General features: G+C 39.5%; 3 protein-coding genes across 4 annotated transcripts in view; 1 reads left to right on the top strand and 2 right to left on the bottom strand.

Moving 5' to 3' along the window:
• Positions 1-9708, bottom strand: part of pigq (phosphatidylinositol glycan anchor biosynthesis, class Q) — a 31483-nt gene extending 21775 nt beyond the window's left edge. The window contains exons 1-6 of one of the 2 annotated variants that reach the window (XM_034144253.1): positions 9615-9708; positions 7606-7781; positions 5011-5197; positions 3168-3499; positions 2573-2769; positions 1961-2092 (exon numbers count right to left, since the gene is read on the bottom strand). In XM_034144253.1, coding sequence (XP_034000144.1) covers positions 1961-2092; positions 2573-2769; positions 3168-3499; positions 5011-5197; positions 7606-7758 — 1001 coding nt within the window. In that variant the 5' untranslated portion in view covers positions 7759-7781; positions 9615-9708. Of the gene's footprint in view, positions 1-1960; positions 2093-2572; positions 2770-3167; positions 3500-5010; positions 5198-7605; positions 7782-8954; positions 9077-9614 lie in introns of those variants that run through there. The other variant, XM_034144252.1, reaches the window with a different exon arrangement.
• Positions 9709-10371: 663 nt separating this feature from the next.
• Positions 10372-16196, top strand: eef2kmt (eukaryotic elongation factor 2 lysine methyltransferase). Its single transcript, XM_034144262.1, has 8 exons — positions 10372-10728; positions 12055-12117; positions 12213-12293; positions 13018-13119; positions 13335-13468; positions 14539-14783; positions 15247-15384; positions 16062-16196. The coding sequence occupies exons 1-8, from the start codon at positions 10660-10662 to the stop codon at positions 16160-16162; spliced, it is 933 nt and encodes a 310-aa protein (XP_034000153.1). The 5' UTR covers positions 10372-10659; the 3' UTR covers positions 16163-16196.
• Positions 16197-16317: 121 nt separating this feature from the next.
• On the bottom strand, positions 16318-23009 carry alg1 (ALG1 chitobiosyldiphosphodolichol beta-mannosyltransferase). Its single transcript, XM_034144255.1, has 13 exons — positions 22727-23009; positions 22112-22189; positions 21906-22009; positions 21622-21770; positions 21354-21443; positions 20940-21053; positions 19544-19662; positions 18855-18893; positions 18567-18626; positions 18370-18480; positions 17702-17816; positions 17497-17572; positions 16318-16564 (listed from the first exon to the last, which is right to left on the bottom strand). Exons 1-13 carry the CDS (start codon positions 23007-23009, stop codon positions 16433-16435), a joined length of 1470 nt encoding a protein of 489 aa, XP_034000146.1. The 3' UTR covers positions 16318-16432.
• Positions 23010-23170: the final 161 nt, after the last annotated feature.

Here is a 23170-nt window from a genome sequence, read left to right as displayed (position 1 = left end):
AGAAGTGGTTACAATAAAATAAGCAAAATAAGAAGAAATAAAACATTAAAGGTCCCATGTCATGGCCATTTCTACTGATCATAATTCCATTGTTGAGGTCTACTAGAATAGATTTATATTGTGCAATTTTCCAAACTCACATTGGTTTCTCATACAGCATCTCTGTATAGTATGTGTATTCACTCTCTGTCCTACACGGCTTGTTGGAGCTCCTGCCCCCCCCCCTCCCTGTGAGCCCAGTGTGCTCTGATTGGTCAGCTCTCCCACTCTGTTCTGATGAGTCCACCACCGTTACAGCTGGACATCAGTGTTTAAGTTTTACAATGGCGTTTGTTAGCAACCAGAAAATGACACCAGTAATGACAAACAGATGAGAATGTTGCGTGGGGTCTGGGTGCCGTGTTGGCGGGACGTTGCGCGGCTCGCTGCTGCGAGGAGCGGACAGTGTGAGCTGGCTTACTGGTGTCATTTCTTGGATGCTGCGTGGGGTCTGCGAGACAGCGAGACATCGCGAATGGACACGGGAAGGGGGGGGTGCTGAGGGGGCTGCAGCACCCCCATCTGCGAGGCTCCACTAGCACCCGCACCCCCAAACGCGGCGCACCTACAGTGTAAGCGTGCCACAGTTTCGCCGCTGCGAGGCTCCACGAGCACCCCCCCCAGCGCGTCACAGTTTCGCCGCTGAGAGAGTGTGTGTGTGAGGAGCTCCACGGATTGGTCCATTTGGGTATGGTCACGTCACTATACCCAGCAAGAAAAAAATGGAAAAAGAGAAATCTCCAACGAGGCGTTCTGGGGCAGCATAGACAGGTCTTTTCTGTGTTAGAGTTTTACTCGCTACAGGGTGTACTTTGAGGGTTTGTGACTCTGCAGACCGTTTACATGCATACAAACCTTCATAACACACAAGGGGACGGGTAATAACTGGAAAAGCATGACATGGGACCTTTAAGACAAAAATAATGGTCAAGTCCGAAATGCAATGCTGTCATAAGTTGTCCCAATATTTCAATATTTAGTTACAAACAATCTTCACAGTGTTTGTTTCTGAAGCAAGATTCAACCAGCTGTCTGAGAGACCAAACTGGGTTTACATTCTTCAAACTGATCAGAAATATCCACCCAGGGATTTTATAAAGAAACATGTTTCTACTATCAAATCTAACTTATAACTAACTAGAAATATAGCTGCCCTAATACTGATACTTTAAGGACATACAAAGTCCCAACTTCTTTGCTTTTCATGTACAGTGAATCATACTAATTGTGACATTCACATTCAGTATACTGTTTGGTAGAAAGATTGATCTTCTTTTATTCTAAATAAACCGTTTTTGCCCCACTAGAGATGTTGAGGCCATATAATCGCTTTTCTGGCGAACACTTTTGTCCTTTACTGCTGTCCTTATTATCATTAGATGTTATGGGGAACTCCACCATGAGGACAACACTTCCACTTCAAATCCAATTCAACGACCCGACTGACACTTCAGCATAAAACTTTTGAGACTGTATGAGGATGTCTTATACGGTCGATGACTGCTGACTCTTCTAACCTAGGGGCCAAAATAGATCACTACCAACTGCTTTAGTAGAACAACGCAGATAGGCTAAAAACAATCCTTATCAACACTGTTTCACGACACATTTCGTCCTCGCCGTGGCTCAAAAACTGACATCCAATGAAAAGTTTGGTCTCATTTTGAACCGGAGCATCCGCAGATTCATTCCATAATAGCTATGCTACGATCCACTAAAGTTAAGAATGATGCAACATGAATAAATCCTTATTTTTGTAATCTTTTGGGAGGGACAATTAAGTGAGATTTAAATATTCGTCATTTATTTCGGAGGGGAGAGGGAGACACACCTGCAGGAGAGATCTACTCTCTTCTGAGGTGACCTGCTTGCACTGTTTATAACATGAGAGAGTTTCTGTGTTGCTTTTATTAACTATCACCTCATGAACTCCGTGTGTCCGGCGGCGGGCTTCTGCGAGCTGAGCGTCCTCATGTGCTCCGTCCTGTAGCTGAGCTGCACACAGGTGGACAGCTTACTGCTCAGGAAGCGCAGCGGGGACAGACTGAAGACCCTGCAGGAGAAACATACAAAATAAGGATGATGTTTGAAGTGTGCTGCCTCACATTGTCAGTCACATTAACATTTGCAGAACTGTGGTGATACAATTTGGTTGTCGACTAATTGATCAATTAGTAGAACATTTTAAAGACTTAACCAACGGGAATTTATATGTTTCACTATTTTCTGAAATGTTCTAGAGCAGAGGAATAATATATTTATTTATTAGAAAGAAATATGAGGACTTATGTATTATTAGGCTAATCGTTGCAGGCCTGATTTGATTATACATCTAATGTTAAAGAAATGTGTAAATATACTCTGCACTTTATCACTTTGCTGTCTTCTGGTTAGATGCTCTGTGCACAAATAATAAAGCTGAATCAAATCTCATCTTACTAAGCCTGTTGTTGGTCTCATAGCTGCCCGTACGACTGGCTTTGTAGACATTAATTAAAATAGAGCACATTGCCTCCTCCCCCCCCCCTCTCACCGGATGTCACAGATCCAGGTCCAGATGCTGAGCAGCCAGCGAATCAGCACGCAGAGCGGCAGGGTGGAGTGTTTCAGCAGCTCCACGATGATGCTGGCCTCTCGACCCTCAGACTGCCAGTGTGTGGACTTCAGGGGCCCGTCGTCGTATCGGTCCAGGAAGAACAGAGGCTGGCTGAGGGCCACCGAGCGGAACATCTGCCCAGAGGAGAGGAGGGGGTTAGGGATATTAATGGCTGCTTATATCAATTAACATGCACTTCACTCTGCACACCCTCTGGGAACACGTCAAATATTGGATGATTTACCTCAAATGTGATGCCAAACTTTCTGTTTAAATGTCATGCTGCATTATTATTCTTTTCTTTAGGATGTGTTGCTGCATTGTGGGAGAAAAGGCAATCTTACAAGCAGAGCCCAAAGAAAGACATTCCTAGCATTTGTAGAACCTTAAAAAACAACTAATTGAACACACCAATCTGACGACAAAGACCTGACACAGAGGGACCCCGACTGTTGCGTCGCACGTGTACAAACTCTGTATTTACATGATAGAAAACCTCAAACAGGAATGACATGAGGCACTGCTGGTGTACCTGTCTCAGCTCAGAGGTTGGGTCCGTTGCTGGGTCTGAAACGCCGTTCTCGATGGGGTGAAGCTGCGACAGCATCACCTTCCTCTGCTCGTAGTGGACGAAGATCACCTTCTCCTCCTCATCCTCTTTTTTCTCCTCCTCCTCCTCTTCTTTCTCCTTTTCTTTCTCCTTCTCCTCCTCCTCTTCTTTCTCCTTCTTGTTCTCCTTTTCTTTCTCCTTCTCCTCCTCCTTCTTTTTCGTCTTCTTTTTCCCCTTCTTTTCTCCATCACCTCCAGCCTCGCCATCAATCTTATCCGCCTTCTTTTTAATCTCCCGTGGAATTACTCTTCCATCTGGCCACAACAAAGTTACAGTCATTAAGAACGCTTTATTCATTTCACTGAAAAGGAAGTCCTCCTGAGGTTTATTAAAGCATTTGAGACAAATAATAATAATAAGAAGAAACCCAATATTTAAACAATATTTCAAAATGTGGATGTTTTATGCAAACCCAGCCCAAAAACCATACTTGTTATTAAAGTTAATTTGGAATTTATAAATAAATGTGAAATGATGGTATAGTTAAGTTTATTTTTTTTATTTCATTTGTTACATTTATTATGATTATTTGTTAATCATCATGTGTTTTCTGTGACGCTTTTGGCTTCACAGCCTTCATATTCTGTTATGAATGATATTGCTTTCCTGAGGCCTGTACTACGAAGCTGGTTCAACCTAACCTGGATATGTTTGAGTTAGCCGGTTGGCCCAATCCAAAACATACGCGCTCTGGCTAAACTGTACTACGACGCTGGTTATCAAGTGGATCGCTCAAGCCAGCCGTGTCCTATCTAGTTAGGTGCGCGTTCACATGAAAGGGGTGGTATTTGGAGCATTCGACCAATCTCAAACACGGACAAGCGTACTGACAGCGCAGCGTCATACTTCCTGAATGAAAAGTGAACTTTAATATTAGTCAAATATGAAGAAGTTAAACTTTAAACATCCATGACTTAAACACTTTATCCAGGATAAAAGCCACATAGCTGCACCTGCAAGGTGAATACAGCTGGTAAAAGAAAAAGCGTTTGAATGCGTACATTAACAGGTTTATGAAATCACTGCCCCGTCCAAGACACGAGTGGATCTGACTTTAATTACATTTGACTCGAGTGTTTCGTCAACTTAATGTGTTGCTTAAAATAATACTTCTGCATACAGTATGTGACACTGTGAGTGTTGCACGGCCAGATACGGCTCAAGAAGCTGACTCAAATAAGGAAATATATGATACATTATGATGTGATATGATATGAATGATAATGGGACACATCGACGTCTGCACTCACAGTGCCGCGGACTGTACTTAATGTTACTCTGATCCGGTTACTTATGTTGTGGCAGATATTTAAGTAAGCTTTCTTAACGCTAATGTTATAATAGTCAGATTGCTCTGAAGATGGGAGGGGATATTCTATTAATTTTCACGTTCACACAGTCAGTTGATTTTGGCCGGCCGTCTTTCCTGCAACGGCAGTTTTTCTGTATTTCCTCTATCCTGTAATATGACTTGATAGCTTTAAACTCCGCACACGGAGCTCTGATTGGTCAGCAGGCAGTGCTTTCACTGAGTTGATCTCTTAGCCTGCCACCTAACCTGCTCCGGAGCAGGTTTGCCGCTCAGCATAAGTTACCATGGAAATCTAGCCTGCTAAAAAGAGAACCAGCGTCGTAGGACCGGAAAGCCCGAGATTTCCCTGAAGTTAGCCGGCTAAGCAAAAATCCAGCTTCGTAGTACAGGCCTCTGGTGCTGTCTTTATTTACTTTGAAATAATACATGAGAGTCTCAGTGTGCGAGTCTTACTCTGATCCCGGCTGAGGACCTGGCAGTTGAAGCCGGTCTTCCCCAGCTCACGGTTGATCTGGAGCCAGCGCTTCTGGGGGAAGATGGTGCTGAGGTCTCTGAGGAAGCTCTCCATGCCCTCCTGCCCCTCTTTGGGGAGACTCCATGAGCCCAGCACCGACAGCTCCACCCCACTGCGGGCCTGGATCTGGGGAGAAGAGGAAGGAGTGGGGTTTTGGACCTTTAAGAAGCAGTGTTCTAAGACTCTTTTTTCTGGGACATTTTATTTTCAGTTCATTGACAAACTGAGCAAGATGATATTTCCAGCTATCATCTTTGTTGTTATTAGGAAATGCAGGGGTAGACATTAAGGGTAAAATTCCACTGGCCCAAGAGCATTCATCCAAAACATCGACTAATAATGAAGAAAATGAACACATTTGTTGCAATAGTAATTTATGCACAAACTACATTACTACTTGTGCTACAACATTTGAATCATCAGTCCTTCCTCATTTTCATCAATTGCTCATATTTGGTTTATTAAAATAATTATATTGTGGTCATTGTTAAAAAATGTCTGCTATTATCATTATGAGTATTATTATTTGTATAATGCGCTTTCTGCGTTCCTGTCATTAGGAGTTAGACATGTAATGGCTATGTAATAGATTAGAACCTTCATTATCCTAAACTGCTGGGACATTTCCCATAGCCAATATACCTTTATATGTTCTACCCTTCACTGACTTGTCAGCATAGGTCGGCATTGATGTACAGAGCCGACAAAAGACCTTGTTTATATTGGCATCATATTGAAGCCAACTCCATCGATCAAGCCAGTGTGGCTGAAACTTTCTCTCCCCTTTCTTCTCATACTCCCTGTCACTCTCCTTTAACTCCTCCGGTGACATTCTTTTATTTGAAGATTGTTTTTTGCCCGGCGCTTGGCCGGTTACCGCTGGTATTAAAAACATTTTGGCGAATGGTTAGGTGGCGAGAAAGTCTGTAGTTAACGAGCGCGCTCCCGCTCACGGGAGCCTGCTCGTGCTGCGCTCCCGCTCACGGGAGCCTGCTCGTGCTGCGCTCCTGCTCACGGGAGCCTGCTCGTGCTGCGCTCCGCACCAAAAACAGCTGTTTGCTTTTCACCAAACAACGACAACCTCCTCACGAAACGCTATGTTGTAGCGTTAATAAACAAAACAATTTAACAAAATGCTTGTCAAAATACCTATACCACAGGACCATTGTTTTTTTTAAAGCAATATTTTTAGTGGCCCGAGCGAGCAAGTGGAAAGTACGTTATGCTGGCCCGGGGTGTCTAAATAGTGCTTCCGGGCCAGCGGGCCATTTATAATGTCAAGCCCTGGGAAATGATGAGCAACTTGGGAAACGGGTTGAAAATTAGGTTTTAAAGAGCAGCAGAGAGAGTATGGAAATATCCAGGTATTTATCTTTCGAAGAAAATGATGCTTTTCTTTGTGACTAAAATGTCTAGGGTTGTACCATTATTATAATGTTTGTATCCACATCCACAGGTTTTTGAATGAAGGTCAATTTACAAAAAAGTCATAGTTATACAAATGTATAACTATAATTAGAATTTTGTTTTTATTTTGGCTAAACGCCACAAAATTGGGGTTGAACTGAATATTCGGTCAGTTGAAAACATTTGGTACATTTGGATTGGTTTTTTTCAATACATGTTGACTTTCGGCCTGTATAACGCTCCAAATTATGGTACATGTTTGGATCAAATGAGTATGAAAAAAATCCTATGCAGCAAACACTGGAAACTTATTCTACAGATAACATAATACTAATAATATTAGTGTCGAATGATTTGTATCTGCAACTGTGCACAAATACCGGCTTTAAACAGAATGAAAGAAATTATGCGCAACATTCAAATGTTGAAATGAAAGGTTGGGTAGGTAATTTTGGAGAAACCAGCTCGAGTGCGCTAGAATTTGAAAATACACAGCCGGAAAAAATCTGCCACTTCCTTACAGAGCCCCTCCTCCAACACACACGAACGCGCACATGACCAATGAGGGCACGAGATAAGTTTGTGCACAGATGGAAGGCTGACAGGCAGGTAGGCCATCCAGTTATTTTAGCCGGGTCGGCTAAAATGATTGGTCGCGCTTTTTACAGTATTACGGCTTCCACAGATGACATTTTTTATGGATTTTTTGTCAAAGCACTTAAGATATTCATTGCTATCGGGATGTTAAGAGCATTCCATGGAATATAACAAAAAGTGTATCTCGAGCCGGTTTCTCAAACTTACCTACCCCACCTTTAAAATGTAAATGTCATGTTATGAATAAAACTTTGATACTCAAACAAATATAATGAAAGGTCTACTAAGGTGTCCTCTTTGTATGAGTCAGATAAAAAGAGTAGAAATGTTAGTACCGGGTTAAAAACTGGTTTTATTGTGCCGCAGATTATTATTATTTTTAAATGCATAAGGTTAAATTAGTCCTTGAGGAGTCAAAACATGAAGCCTTCAAAACACTCAGCGTTGTTACAAGACTTTCTAGGTTTTACAAAGTCACAGTTTTTCTATCTGGGAGGACACAGGGGTGTCTTCAGTGCTGCTGCACGTACCTGCTGGATGTACTGTTTGACCTGTCCCGGGATGAATGGGTAGTGGATGACCGCCAGCACCACGGCAGAGTCATGGCCGGAGAGCCAGCGACCGACCAGCAGGCCGCTGTCGGCCCGGTTACAGCACTGAGGGAAGAAGATCTTCAGCACCATGACTTCACTGCAGCTCTGATGATCTGAGAAAGAGAGGAAACAACAACCAGATGAGCTCTGCAGCACAGAAAGAGGCCAGCTGGTTGCATTCTAGATGTAGCTTCCTGTCAACAAAGGATACATCTTAATTAATCCCTGAATGACTATTCAGGTGTGAGAGCAACAAAACCAATAAGACTGAAGGACAGGATATGCCTGGAAAGAGTTCACAAAAGGATACTAAGAATACAAATAAGAATATGAATGTAAGCTACAGTAAAAAATAAGATTAAAGATACGAGTGAATATTTTTTATATATATTTTTAAACAAAATCCATGAATGCAACATTAGTCTATCTTTCATTTATTATTGGTATCTCTTTCGTGTGGCTCTCAGTACATTAGTTCCTAAAGACTTCAACCTTTTAAAAACAGCTTATAAAAACTTTTTTTTTTTCAAGGGCTACACTGAGAAAAGGTTGAATGGAAAGCTAGAATAAAAACCTGGTGTGAAGCTGACCCCGTTAAAAGAGCAATAGCTTGATATTTTACTTCGGGAATATTTCGATGCTAGTTTATGGGAATTTCGAATGCATTACGTTGAATTGGAAACCAGAATGTCCTACACTTTCGTATTGCTACTTGCTTTTACTTCATATAAAAACCATCTTGCACCACTGGTCACATTTATCATAAATCACAACATTTCAAGTACATACACAAATATTTCTAATGTATATATAAAATACCTGATGTCTGCCGAATCGAAAAGTGGATCTTTGATATTCATGAGAGATATTTCTGTTCTTAAAACTGCTCTACATGAATGCACGACGGATGGCAACTGATAAAGTGTCCTGATTTTGAATGGAGTTTGGTTTGAACGGAACTGGACGGTTGGCCTCCTTTTATGCCCTTCAAATATTGAGTTTGTAGCGCGTTGTTGTGGCAACATAAACCCCGGGGCTGGATTATTATTGATGTCAGTGACAGTTATGTCAATTAAAGGGTTAGCACAGGAAAGTAGGTTAGCTTGAGTGTTAGCCAGCGAAACATAAATGTGGCAAATTACCGTTAAAATAACATGAATTTACTAAACGTTTATAGGAAAGATTAGTAAGTTAACGACGATTGATAACACAACACACATGAGAGGTAAACGACAGAACTGCAGTATGGAGACCAGTTATTTGTGTGTAAAAAATACAATATTTACCTTCTTTAACAACGACCAAATATTTCACCTCCCATTTATAACGTCGAGTGGAGTTATGATCATGGGTTTAGTGAAGACGCCATATTTTTTGTTGATAGTCCGTTGCATAAAACTGTCCGATGAGAAGCACAACTCTAATGTTTGGTTCCGTTTTCCCTCCCGTCGAGTTGTTTTTACATTTTCACGATTTAAGCAAATAAATTGACCGGACAATGACAACAACCAACAACAAAAAAACACGTTTTTGTTGACGTTACTACAGTTTGGTCCCTTTCATATGTAAATGTTTACCGGAGATAATAAAACGACCAAAACTGTCAAATTCGGTCAAAGTAGATAAAAAAATATCCCCCCAAAGAGTGGAAACAACATTTTAAAATACGCCTGACTGAGAACCTGTTTAAGTATATATTACAACAGAGGTAGAATTGATATAGATTATAATGACTTTACTAAATTTATAAAAGACGATGAAGTGTTTGGTCAACATTTTCAATTAAAGAATAATAAATTAATATAATAAAAAAAAACCTAACAAGGTAACAGAACTCAAAGAAAATCGAAGAATGTAAACTTTGTTATGTTCTTTCTTTCTAAGGAAACAATATAAAATACAACCTAACTATAAAATAGTACTTTATTGTCAAACTCTCTACTCACCAGTAAAAGTTTGGGTGCTGCTGTTAGTGAATGAGGAGTTGGCCCAACTGTAAAGAGCTTTATCTCCACTGGAATGACTCAGCAACAACAACAAAAGAGCGCAAATGAAGTGTCCAACAGACTATAATTAACACACATATTCCAGGCAGATCATGGCTATATTAAGGCTATCATTTCGAGACACAATTGAAGATAATTAAAAGTAAATATAATCATTGTCTTTGAGCGTTTAAAGAAATTAACATTAAAACAAATTACTCTCTGTCTGCAAGCCACACTCATTGGCATACTCATATCATAATCAATCATAATCTCAACCATATTTCAAAATTGAAAGTCGGTCATGTGCTGGGGGGTGGGTAGCATATATTGCATCAAATATGTTATAATATTTTCTTACAATCATAGGCATACTAATTTGGATCTAATGGATGAATACGTGTGGACAGCGGGGAGGGTGATCATTTGTTTATACCAATTCCTACGGAAAAAGTTTAAGGCCACATGAAAAATGTTTTTGGGGAATTCTGCCTTTTTTTCAGAATTCTGAGATTAAAGTCAGAACTAGTTTATTTTTTTTAACTTTTGGTCACATAAAAAAAAAGGTCTCATGTGGCTCTAATTCTCTTACGTAAATTGTTTTTGTACTGTTCACGTTGATAAAGCCCGCATAAAACAACACGATAATTGGACACGGCTTAAAGTATGTGGATGCGTTTATAGTAGTCCGCTTTACGGTAAATTGTAGTTTCCCCACGGAAGACGCACATGCACTAAAGCCGCTGTCGCATCTTAATGACGTTGCCCATTGATTAATAACAAAGTTCAGTCGGATTCTCTTAGCATAGCGGTTCTCTTTTATATAGTCCTGATGAATTAACTCTCATATCTTTCCTCAAGGCTATAACGTTTTTCACGGAGGTGATGGAAAACCGGTTAGGAACAAGACCTAGGACCTGACGTTGTGACCAGGACCAACACATGTCCAGGGTATGAGGAACTGTCCGGTCTAAGTAGTACAAACCCCAGGAAAACAGTCATTAAGATGGACATTTCGCAGGAATTTCAGGCTCCTTTTTTCGCCATGAGTCGTCTACTTTCATTTCCCTGGACTGTGAGTATGGCTTCGTGCTAGCATTGCTATTATCCCGTCTCCATTCATCATGCAGAGTGAGCGCTCAGCCAAAGTCCACTCAAATATTTATATATTCGTGATATAATGCTCAGCAGAAAATATATTCAGTGCCTAAAAAAGACTGATATTATAAGAAATATTATTGCATAATTCGGCACACATATGATCCACCAGCAGGACGAAATGTGTCAATTAATCTGAACCTTCTTCAATTCAGACTGCAGTTCAGTTTGCTAATATACTGAAATAACAGCAGACCCAATGTTGACCTTTAAAAATAAGAGTGGTTTAATAAAGGTTGAATTAAGTGTTTCAATTAAATCCATAAGGTTTCCTCACATGCATATCTTCAGTAAAATGCTGGTTGGTATAAGACTGTACTTGAAAATAATGAAAAATTATTAATATAAATTAGAATAAGTTATATCCAAATTAGAATGAAAAACATATTAAAAATACAAATGATTCTGTAAAATAAAGCATACATATATTTAAAGTCTCAATCGCTTCCTATTATTTTAATGTTGATTTCTGTATCTAGGGGGTTACAGTCATTTGACAGGATGTATCCATGTGTAAAATGTGTTTAAAGGTCACCTATTATGCAAAATCCACTTTATACATAAACATGTGTCCCCTCTGTGTAAAGACATTCTGAAAGTTTCAGGAAAAAAGATTCTCTCTCTCTTTGTCCTGATCCATTTATATAAAAACCTGTCTGAAAATGAGCTGATCAGATTTTGGCCACTTTATGATGTCATAACGATTTTTTTGGCTTGTGTAACCATTAGCCAATCACCAACCAAGGTAACCCCCGCCCACCGTATCACCTGAATCTCCTCCCAGAGCACCATTGTGGTTTTGTTTTACCAAATATCGGTGTGGGGAGTGGCTCCTTATTTTCATCTAAAGTAAAAGACAGAATCAGCACTTTTGAAACAGGGCTGAAACAGAGGGGTTTATGGGATGCTACAATGCATGATCTGTTTGGTATTTGGAGCCAAACACTTCAGAGACATGTTTTGTATATATCTGAGACCTATAATATATTGATGTAAAACAGTATAATAGGGGAACAGTGTAATAACAATGTAGTATTGGTGTTACATGGATTTAAATGGGTCTGATAACAGTGCAATACCGGTGTAATGTAGAAAATAGCAATCAATTCATTTTCCAAAAATGCATTAAAGTGTAAAAATCAAAAAGGTGGTAACCTGCGAGACTGTACTAATACAAACATGTGAGCTCATTAAAGGCTTCAAACCATTTTATTATTTCCAACTAATAATATCTACTTTCCAGTTTGTAGAAAAAGATCTGGAAAGCAACAAATCGTCAGAGCTGATTTCAGACATCCTGAAACAGGTAAGTGCGGCTGCACTCAATCCTGCCAAAGTCTTCTAAACATAAAACAGTTATCAATTTAATAAACTAATATGTGTCCTTTGTGTTTCCCGCAGACATGCCTTCACTCTTTGTGCCGGAAGTTTCCTCCGTCAGCCAAATACAGGAAGCTGTTTCTCTCTCAGCTCATCAAACAGGTTGGTTTCCATCCGTCTGTCCCTCATAGAAAATATATTTATATACATCTGTTGATAATGCTATTGTAGTTACTTATAATGTCTTCTAACTCTCCAGGAAATAATAATGATATTTGGGACTTATTATAGAAAAATTCCCTGTGAGACTATTATTATTGATTAGTTTGTTTAAGAGGTGAACTATGTAACATTTTAGCATTATAATGTGAAAAATAACTATACTTATGTTATTTATATCTTGTACAGTTGTTTATTTACAGTATCCTAATGTTTTTTAGAGAAATGTGTAATTGTTATCCGTGTAACAGTGAGTTTCATCTAGTCTCCTGTGTGGCGTCCTATCCACTTTGAGCATGCATTAGCATTATTCCAATTCTATTTCAATGTAAATACTGCTATATTTGACTATTTTCTATATTTTTCAATGTTATTATAGTTTTCTTAAAACAGTTTTGTATCTGTCTTTTACATTTTTGTTTTACTTTTATGTATGCGCCACAACACCAAGTCGAATTCCTCGCGTGTCATCCTACGTGGTAATAAACCTGATTCAGATTCTCTGCCAGAATCTGTCAAAATACACTTTTGATCCAGTTTCAAGCCACATTCTTACCATACAACATACATCTTGGTAGATAACCCATCAAAAAGCATGGGAGAAACACCTATTTTTAATGTAAAAGCAGTGTAATTCAGTGTTATACTATATTGTGTGTCTGTGCAGCAGGAGGCGGCGGGCTGCGATCCTCTGGACGAGCTGTACGACGCTCTGGCTGAAGTGGTGGGAGCTGAAGACACCAGCGAGTGCTACAAGAGCTACCTACTGGTACTTTAAGAGCTTGCTTTGGCTTTTTAACGTTCTAAGACCTCAAGTTCAAAGATATTTATGTGGGTTTAAAGAAAATATTTAATCTTTTAAATACTAATTTCAGGGATAAATCTGTTGAATTGTATTATACAATCTTTAAATAAGGAATAAAAAAAGAATATTCAACAGTTGAGTTGCAGACAGATATTCCAGTGTTGTTGTCCTCTCCGCAGCCCGGCGGGGACTCGGTCAGCCTGAGGGAGAGCGTGGCTCTGATCTCAGACGGGACCACGGGCCTGGTGACGTGGGAGGCCGCTCTCTTCCTCACTGAGTGGGCTCTGGAGCACCGGCAGGCCTTCAGTGGCAGGTAACCAGCACCAGGAGACCTTCAGATATACAGAGAAATCATTGAAGATCTGCATCCTGCAAGATTCAGAATTCGATTTATTTGACTCTGATTGATCCTCTTTTCATAACGTTGACATTTTAATTCTAAATCAACGTTTGAAAGGTGTGCAGTTGATTTCACAAATTGGAGTTACTTGTACTACATTACCTGAGCAGTTTGACTTGATACTACTTTATACCTCTCTTCCACTACATTTCTGAAGTCAATATTGTACATTTTTTACTCCACTACATTCCTTTGACAGCTTTAGTTACTTTATAGATACAAAGTATTAGCTTAAACAAAATATAAATGAACTAATAAATAAACATTGACATTTAATTAAAGGTTAATATATTCAGCAGCAGTATATAGAGTAATTAAAATGAGCTCCAACTTTACAGCTTTTATAGAGACATTAAAGGTGGGGTAGGTAAGTTTGAGAAACCGGCTCGAGATACACTTTTTGTTATATTCCATGGAATGCTCTTAACATCCCGATAGCAATGAATATCTTAAGTGCTTTGACAAAAAATCCATAAAAAAATGTCATCTGTGGAAGCCGTAGTACTGTAAAAAGTACGACCAATCATTTTAGCCGGCCCGGCTAAAATAACTGGATGGCCTACCTGCCTGTCAGCCTTCCATCGGGGCACAAACTTATCTCATGCCCTCATTGGTCATGTGCGCGTTCGTGTGTGTTGGAGGAGGGGCTCTGTAAGGAAGTGGCAGATTTTTTCCGGTTGTGTATTTTCAAATTATAGCGCACTCGAGCTGGTTTCTCCAAAATTACCTACCCTACCTTTAATGAATCAATAACCATAATCCAGTACCTTAATATTTGATTCTGAAATAGGCTATTACACATAATGAGTACTTTTACCCTTAGTATTAAACTACATTTAGATGCCAATACCTTTATACTTAGATTTTGAATGTAGGACTTTTAAATTAGTATTTTTACATTTTAGTATTACTTTAATACGCGAGTACTTCTTCCCCCTCTGCATACTCGCACAGTTGAATCCCCCCCCCCCCTCTCTCTGCAGGACGGTGCTGGAGCTGGGCAGCGGGGTGGGGCTGACCGGCATCACCATCTGTCGCTCCTGCAGCCCGAAGAGGTTCGTGTTCAGCGACTGTCACCCCCGGGTGCTGCAGACGCTCGAAGACAACGTGCGGCTCAATGCTGTGACGCAGAGGGAGCCCCTCCCCGTCACCGTGCAGGAGCTGGACTGGAGCACGGCGACGGAGGAGCAGGTCGCTCTGATCGAAGCCGACACCGTCATCGCTGCAGGTCAGAGATCATGGTCCAGAGGTGGAATGTTAATAGTTAAAAAAGAGGAAACCTACATGCAGATGTTCTCATCATGTGAACAACATCTTGTTCTTTTGTAATACTGTGAGCCATGTTCATGCTCAACTCTCTGACTGCTTTTGGCACACGTCTGCACAGCCCTCCACTTTAAAATATAATACACTGTAGTTTGCCATTTACTCATTGTCCTAAGTGTTTTTTGTATTTTAGCTTTTAAGGTTATTTGTATAGTTAAATGAAAATTTGGTGTAAATACTTGTCTTTAGCATCCTTTTTTAATGCTAAATAGTTTTTTAAAAATACTTATTTTTTATTATCCTTATATATTTACTTTGCAACTTATTTTTTTCGATTGTTTATGTTCGCACGGCCAGATACCAAAGCAAATTCCTTGTATGTGTAAACGTACCTGGCAATAGACTTGATTATCCCCCCCTTGCAGATGTGGTGTACGACCCGGAGGTTGCAGAGAGTCTGGTGAAGCTGCTTAACACCATCCTGAGCTGCTCCAATCCTGACATCTACATCTGCTCCACCGTGAGAAACCCTGAGACCTACAGCGGGTTTAAGACGCAGCTCGGTGAGAACCTGTTCTTTTTATTTTACTGATGATATTCTTTCCAGTCTAATGTGAAGCAGCATATTTCTGGTTTTATAGATCGTTTTTTCTACTTCTTTGTAATACAACATTCATACACACATCAATAGAATGTGTAATGGTTAAGTGCTTAAACACACACCACAAAGACTACAGGCATATACATTCTGCACCTGCACGCGAGGGAAATTCAATAGGCAATAACAGTCCTGCATTTCAAAAGAGAATTTACAAATGATCATAACTATAATTGTCAAATTTACTATAAATGCAAGGTCTTGTAAAAAAGGTTTAACATTTTAAACGATTAAAAAACCCGTTTGTTCAAACGCTGTTGTAATAACTTTTGCAAATGCAGATTTAAAAATGACATTTGTACTTATTAAAAAGGTATTTTGTGCAAATGTAAATACTTTGGAAAAATGGTATTGTGTACGAAAGATGATTATTGATATCTACCGCTTTCTAGGCGCAACACAGGCAGCTTACGACTTTAATTATATTTAATTTACATGACTTATGAACGGTATTTGATTTGTTAATTATTAGATATACTGAGATCTCTTGTGGGTAAATCCGAATGATTTTTATTTTATGAGGGCTTTAATTGCCGTGTCCTTAATATAATGAGGTTTTCTGACAGAATGTGTTTTTGACAGAAAAAGCAGGAATCAGCCATCGGGTGATGACAGGAGCCGTCAGCCACGTGTTCCCTTACAGCAGAGGCTCTGCTATAGAAATGATCCAACTGTACAGATGACTGTAGCACAATAAAGATTTTATTTACAAATTTACATCGTATCAAAGTGTCCTTTTTATACATTCAAGTGCTCTGAAGTACTACAAAATCGCTGGAATCAAACGTTTGTACTTTATCTCACCTGTGTTGCTGCTGCATCTCATTTTTTTAAGTGAATCAGACTCATTCCCTCCTCTTTAATGTAACAAGGCAGAATTCAAAAGGTGAGATTTAGATGCGTTTTGGTCTGAAAAAATTGTATTGTCCATTAAAAGTCCCTCCTGGTGTCCCTCAGGGAGCGGAGAGGAGAGGTAGGACATTCTGGTCCCAGTTCTCGTCCCAGCCTGGCCCCCTGCTGCGCCGCAGGGTCCTCCTGAAGGCCCCCAGCTGGCCCCCTGACCCGGGGAACTCTGAGAGCAGAGACTGAAACAGACACAATCAGATTTATTTCAAAAGCCATGTTCTTCACGAAGAACATTTATGGCTTTTTCAAACGTTTTTAATATCATTTTAGGTGATTTAATGCATTTGGCTTACATCCTTAACCTACATATTAACATATTGAAAGTGTAACCTCAGCTTCTCTAATAAGTGTATGATAACATGTGTGTCCAAAATCCAGACAATCATAGAGTCTTAAAAGAAAAGAAATTACCCCTGAATTCAAACCACCATTTTGTATTCCATGGACATTGTACAGATTACATCACAGTGTCAAATCATGCATCATATTATATCTTTAAATTAACATATAGAGACTTGGCTTCCAACCTTTTACTTTTTTCCAACATATTAAGATAATTTCTCATGTTATATGCTATAAGACAAACATGCTATTTTCCTGGTTTCCTGCACAAAAAAATCAAAATGGATCCAATGCAATGTTCTTGATCATATCAGACTGAACGAATTACAAATATCCCTTAGCTTTAAGTGTTCTTTTCATCAAAACAATCTGAAAATGTATTATATGCTGTAGTTTTGATCAGGACTGGTATAGTTCTGATTCGCCTCAGTTACAGTGGAGAAATAATATAAATATATATGAATGAATAGTTTTAGGGGGAGTTTCTCTAAAAAGGTGAACATACATTTAAACTGTAGTAATTGTACAAAGTAATTGTGATAAGCTGTAATCTTTGCTAAAGGTGTTAATATTTAACCACCCTGAACATGTGTCAAACTTGTATACTGAAGTGAAACCTTATTTTAGCCTTGATTTAGTAACTCAGTAGTGTTGAGAACTTGTTGATACAAATTAAAATCGTGGACAGAAACGAAACCATGAATTCAAATATTCTGAACGTTCTTTATCTGATTTTTGTCTGTATTCTGGAAACATGCATTAGTCTCACCTTGAGCTGCTCAGCGAGCTCCTGAGCGTCTCTGAAGATCAGCCCGTTCTCCTCGTGCTTCACCAGCTCGTGTAAACTGAGGGAAGAGAGGTGTCATGTCAGCTCTCAGAGTGTGACCCATCTCTCCCGGCTCCATAGTTCTTGCTGATACCTAGTACCTTTGTTATTGTTATTTTATCAGGGTTTAAAGTGAAAGCAGACTCACCAGTGGAAGTGGATGGCGCAGACGGGCAGGCAGCAGCCGAACATGTCCACCACCTTCATCGGGAGGTCCAGACCGCTGGAGGACTTGTGGAGACACACACCCAGATCTGCTGAGCCTGATAGGAGAGACACACACACAGAATTATAATTCCCTCTGTTCTCTTACCATTTTGAGGCAGCCATGTGAGCAACTTGCAGACATTTCCCCACATGCTTTAAGTTTGTAACACGTTTTCATTCGAATTACTTGAGATATTTTGCACAATTCAGTATGTTTCAGTTATCCGATTTTTGACAGATTTGCTTCGTTAGCTTTGATACTAACACACATTTCAGTTTTACAGATGACATCACTAAAAACAAAATCATTTCAGTGTTTTTGTTATTGTAATTATTCTTTGACACAAATCGTTCAGTCTTCTGACAGGCTTTAAACACATGTTTAACATTTATGGTAAGAGTTATTTTATGACACAGTAATCCATGTCCCTTTATTTTCCCACCTGCTTATATTGCCTTTGACTGTATGTTTTGATTATTATTAATTGCTCAGACTTTAAAAGAAAAAGTTTTACAGAAACCTCAGATTAGTGTGAGCCCATTCTTCCAACATGAGCTCAATGTGTTGAATTGTCTTAAAAGAATCGTAACCTAATGTGTATGTCTCACCCAGTAACACAGGATAGTCTTCGGCCTCCAGCCACGGCGTGCAGATCTGCACATGCTCCAACTGCAGAGAGTCAATCAGCTTCCTGTAGTACTCCTTCTGAGGACCTTTACCTGCACAGAAACACACACACACACACACTCTAATAAAACCTTTTGAAATCAGAGCTTTGGTGTAACCGTGCAGTGCAAAGAGTTACCTGTGATCACACAGACTAAAGATGGCAACGAAGCTCCTGCTTTTATAAAACCGTCATAATCTGTGGGGGGAAAAAACAGCGGTGAGGGACTGTGAAACTCAAATAATTCTATTTCAAGCACAGAGTCAAGTTTTAAGAATGTTAGAAATGTATAAAACATATTTGGACAACTGATATTAATTCAATTGACTGCAAGCGTGGAAGAATTAAAATCCTTTACTTATGTAGAAGTAATAACTACACACTGTAGAAATATGCTGTTTAAAGATTTGTTTAAAGCTTTCGCACCTTCAAGAGCCTTCAGTAGGACAGAGAAGTCTTCGTCCTCTGTGGAGAGAAGAGCCATTTAAAGATAGAAGCAGTCAAATCTGATTTAATCTTCTGAGTTCAAAGAGAAACTAAAACAAAGTTAAAACAAATGTATTCACAGCAGTAAATTAAAAAGATATCAACAAATTGTGAAATAAAAAATCTCCAAAGCCAAAAGTAACCCACTTAAAAGCTTGTTACATTTGCCTAATAATTTATGATAATTATTTGACAAACTAAAATATAATCGCAGTGAAATATGACAACATATATTTGCTTCATTCTAACTCAAAGGGAGCTTTGAGTGTAAAAAATAACATTTTGCTAATATCTGCTAACATAATGTATCTGCTAACATAATGTAATCTGCTAACATAATGTAATCTGCTAACATAATGTATCTGCTAACATAATGTAATCTGCTAACATAATGTAATCTAAATCTACATCTTATATCATATAAGGAAAAAGAAATCTAATTTAATTTGTGAAAAAAAAAGACCCGCCGACGGGGTCTTTGGGGCTTAACAGGTTGCGCTTTGAGCACCAGGAAAAGCGCTATATAAATCAAATGTATTATTATCTACTTGTAGCACATCTTAATAATACAAAACAAGCATATTTAATATGTGTAGTCAGTAAATGCTCCCTGTGTCTCCTCCTCTCACCGGTCCAGCTGGTGCTGCTCAGCAGCAGCGCCGGCCGCTCCGCCCTCAGCGTCACCGCCTCCTCACAGAGATCACACTCTGAGAACACCGACCGCTCCACCTGCTTATCCTCCTCACACCTGGAGAAACACAGAGGAGGAATGTGACAAGTAAAGTATTATTTCGACATACTTGTATTTGAGTATTTCAATTTGCTACATAAAATGGTGTGAGTATGTCATAATTTGATAGCTGAGGTTAATGTCAATGGAGTCTGGTGGCTTTGAAGAAATAATTGTAATAGTATGTTTTATATAGTGATGGCGAGATGAAGCCTTATGAAGCTTTGAAGCTTTCCAGCCAATTGGTTCGCAAAAGGGTTCATCTCATGAGGCTTCATCATGGGCTTCATCTGAACACAAACCCCCCTGTTGGTCAAAGTGTGTAAAACAGGCAGATTTGACATCTCAACAGTGTGCTCTATCTCATACCGAGTTCCCAATGAGTAAAGCCTTAGAATAACTCAAAACAACGAACATAAAATCACATTTTCATGTTAACAATATTGTATTTATTCCAGTTTAATGATTGTGATTGAAAAGCCTAAGGAGGCTGGTAAACATTGCAAAGAGGGATTTGTATTCCTTAATAATATTCGTAAACTTAACCATGTTGTAGCCTGAGAAAGGCTAAACCATATCAAAGAATACATTTATTAACTACATTATCTCATTTAGCTGTAGCTTTCACACACTGAATCTATCTGAAAACACGGATTACTTTTTATTCCTGTATTTATTCATGTTTTTATTCCTACTTTTATTTATGCTTTTATTTATTTATTTATTTATACTTATGACATGTTCCGACCTCTATATAAGTGAGGGTCTGAGCTCTCTAAACTCCATCGTGTCACCGGGCCCGGGTACAGGAGGGGTAATATCGTTCTTATTATACATCCATGGGTATTATGAGCGTTGTGGTTCAACCGATCTAAAGCTCTTCCTGAAGCAGTCACGTGGTATCGACAGGCAGCGAGGCTTCATTTGTCATCGGTGACGTCACTGGCCCAAAACGATACAAGCCTCGATACAAGCTTCACAAAAAGCTTCGGGGATTACACGACACACGCTCCGAAGCCTCGGCGCAGTACGTAACATCACTAGTTTTATATGTTATTACATTATAACAGTTGAACAAATCCTTGTTGATTATATTTATTATATATTCACTTCGCCAATTCAAATGCCTTGGAAAAGATCAGCAATCAATATTGTGACAACTGCAAATCTTTTTCTTGGGAATGAATGCTGAATGTACCCATTGACACTGAAGATCAAAACCAGATGTTAGTGTTTCTTTGTCAAGTTGGAGAGGAGCTTTAACAGATATGAAAAGCTGCAGTAGAGTTCCTCACCCTCTGCTCTGGAACTGAGGATACGCGTTGGCGAGTCTCATGAAGAGCCCGTGCTGCAGCTTCAGAGGAGTCTCTCTGAAGATGGAGGGCGGACAGTCGTACAGAGTGGTCGCCCTGCAAACAGTCCAAATGTTTTATTATTACATCACTTAGTTTGCAATTAATAACTTTGATGGCAGGCTTTGGCTGACTTTATTGTCCATATTTGTTTCCTTTTACCGGAACTGTTTTAATTGTGCCAAGTCATGTATACAGTACCACAGCTTTAAGTCGCAATTTCCTGATTGCCATAGTCAATGATATCGAGAAGCTGGAAACTAACAATAACCTCCCAGATGGCATATCTGTGGCAGAAGCAAGGCTAAACCGGAAGCAGGTGAAAAGTGTGTGAGTGTGTGTGTAAAAATGACATACTTGATGCCCCAGTTTTTCTGCAGGTCATCCTTCATTGCATTGGTGACACACAGGTTACGAGAGGCCAGCGGGCCGAAAAAGTGCTCGTACCTGGAAGAATAAAAACAAACATTTTTAGAATATATGCACACCAGGATGTCAGGGATGTCATTATAAACAGGCATAACTAAGAAATGGATCTGCAGCATTTTCTTATATCAGCTTCTAAGATGTGAGCTATTATTTTGCATATCATAAAGTAAAACAACCCCCGGGCTCACACACTCACCACTTTGCGAGCCTCACCACAGGATGTGTGTCCCCGTGGCTCAGAGCCATGATGGTGTAGCCGTAGTTGTGCCAGTCGATGACGAACCTGCTGCCACGCAGGACGCACACGAGCCACGCCACCGCGATGCCAGGCAGCCCCGGGGGATTCTGGGAAACAATCACAGTCATTAGCATAGGCCAACATTCCTTTAAAGCGTACCTGTAAGTGTGACAGCTGGTTATCTTTTAAATGCAGTATATCCATCAATAGATACAGAATTTATACCAAAAATGTTCTCGTACCTGCATTAATATATGAGACTGTGTTTCCATCCTCAGCAGCACGTAAAGTAGCTGCAGACACTGGAGGATCACCTTCGTCACATACGTCAGGATTTTTGGTCCCACTAGAAAAAAAGCAACAAAGCACTTGTGTAAAAAACACTATAACATTTCTGGGAATTTTTCATTACTTCTGAAAAACATAAAATGTGAAATAAGATGTTTACCGCGTACTCCTTTAACCTCTGCTATTGGCACCAGCTTTATCTTTTCCTCTCTCAACACTTCTTGATGAGGTTTGGTATCTAAAATTTAAAATAAATGGAAAGATCTGAAAATAAAACACTTAGTTTTTTGTGGTCTTCTGCATTAAATAACTTTTGTTGCACTACTCAACTTGTGAAGAATTGTAATTTTGACACTTTTTTTTTAGTAGTTGAGCATTTACCTTTTGGGGTATTTACACAAGTATAAAGTAGCATTACACTACATCACAGAGAAAACATATTGTAATATACTGAACATTTATTTGAAACTTAAAGGCTTGCATTAAAACATTTGAAATACAGTATAATGCTGTACTACACTATTGTAAGAAGTTAAATTATGGGATTGGGTTCGAAACAGTTATGCATAGCATACGCGTTTACTATATTACATACAATGGTGTAGGCTAACAGTTACTTAAATGTAGGTTAAGGTCCCTTAGTTACACTCCACAGTTGTTGACAGCATCAGGGGACGTTTTGGGAAACAGAGGAATTTATGAATGACCACATGAAACTTTATTTTCATCTAATAAACCCTACAAAAGTCATATTATATCCGTGTTTGTAACTTACCTAAAAACCCGACAAAAGTAACATTATACCCGTGTTTGCTGAGGGACAGAGCGTGATACTGCATCCGGGGGCTGCGACCCAAATCCCCCAGCACCAGTACACACACACGCCGGTCAGTCCCGCCGTCCCTCCGCCGCAGCCACAGCGAACCCAGCCCGGTAACAGCCGTCAGAAACACAACCGGCCATGTTACACCCGAACCGGCGCCATAAAACCCAATTAAAAGCGCAGAAATGAGCGCAAACACAGCGAGAAAAGTTGTGCAGGTGCCGGGGGTCGCCATGTTTGTTTGTTATGACGTAGCTCAGCGCAGGAGGAGGAGCTTTATATTTAAAGGGCCAGCAGAGTGTATGGTGCATTCATGTACAATAAAACATTATAGTTAAACTGAATAAATACCAAATTATAAACCATATTATAAACGTTATTCTTCTTTAAAGATTT

Source organism: Trematomus bernacchii, unplaced genomic scaffold (genome assembly GCF_902827165.1).
Source record: "Trematomus bernacchii unplaced genomic scaffold, fTreBer1.1, whole genome shotgun sequence".
In the NCBI taxonomy this organism is placed as follows: domain Eukaryota; kingdom Metazoa; phylum Chordata; class Actinopteri; order Perciformes; family Nototheniidae; genus Trematomus; species Trematomus bernacchii.
Note: the sequence above shows the minus strand (reverse complement) of the source record. Positions and strands in the feature narration are given on the sequence as shown.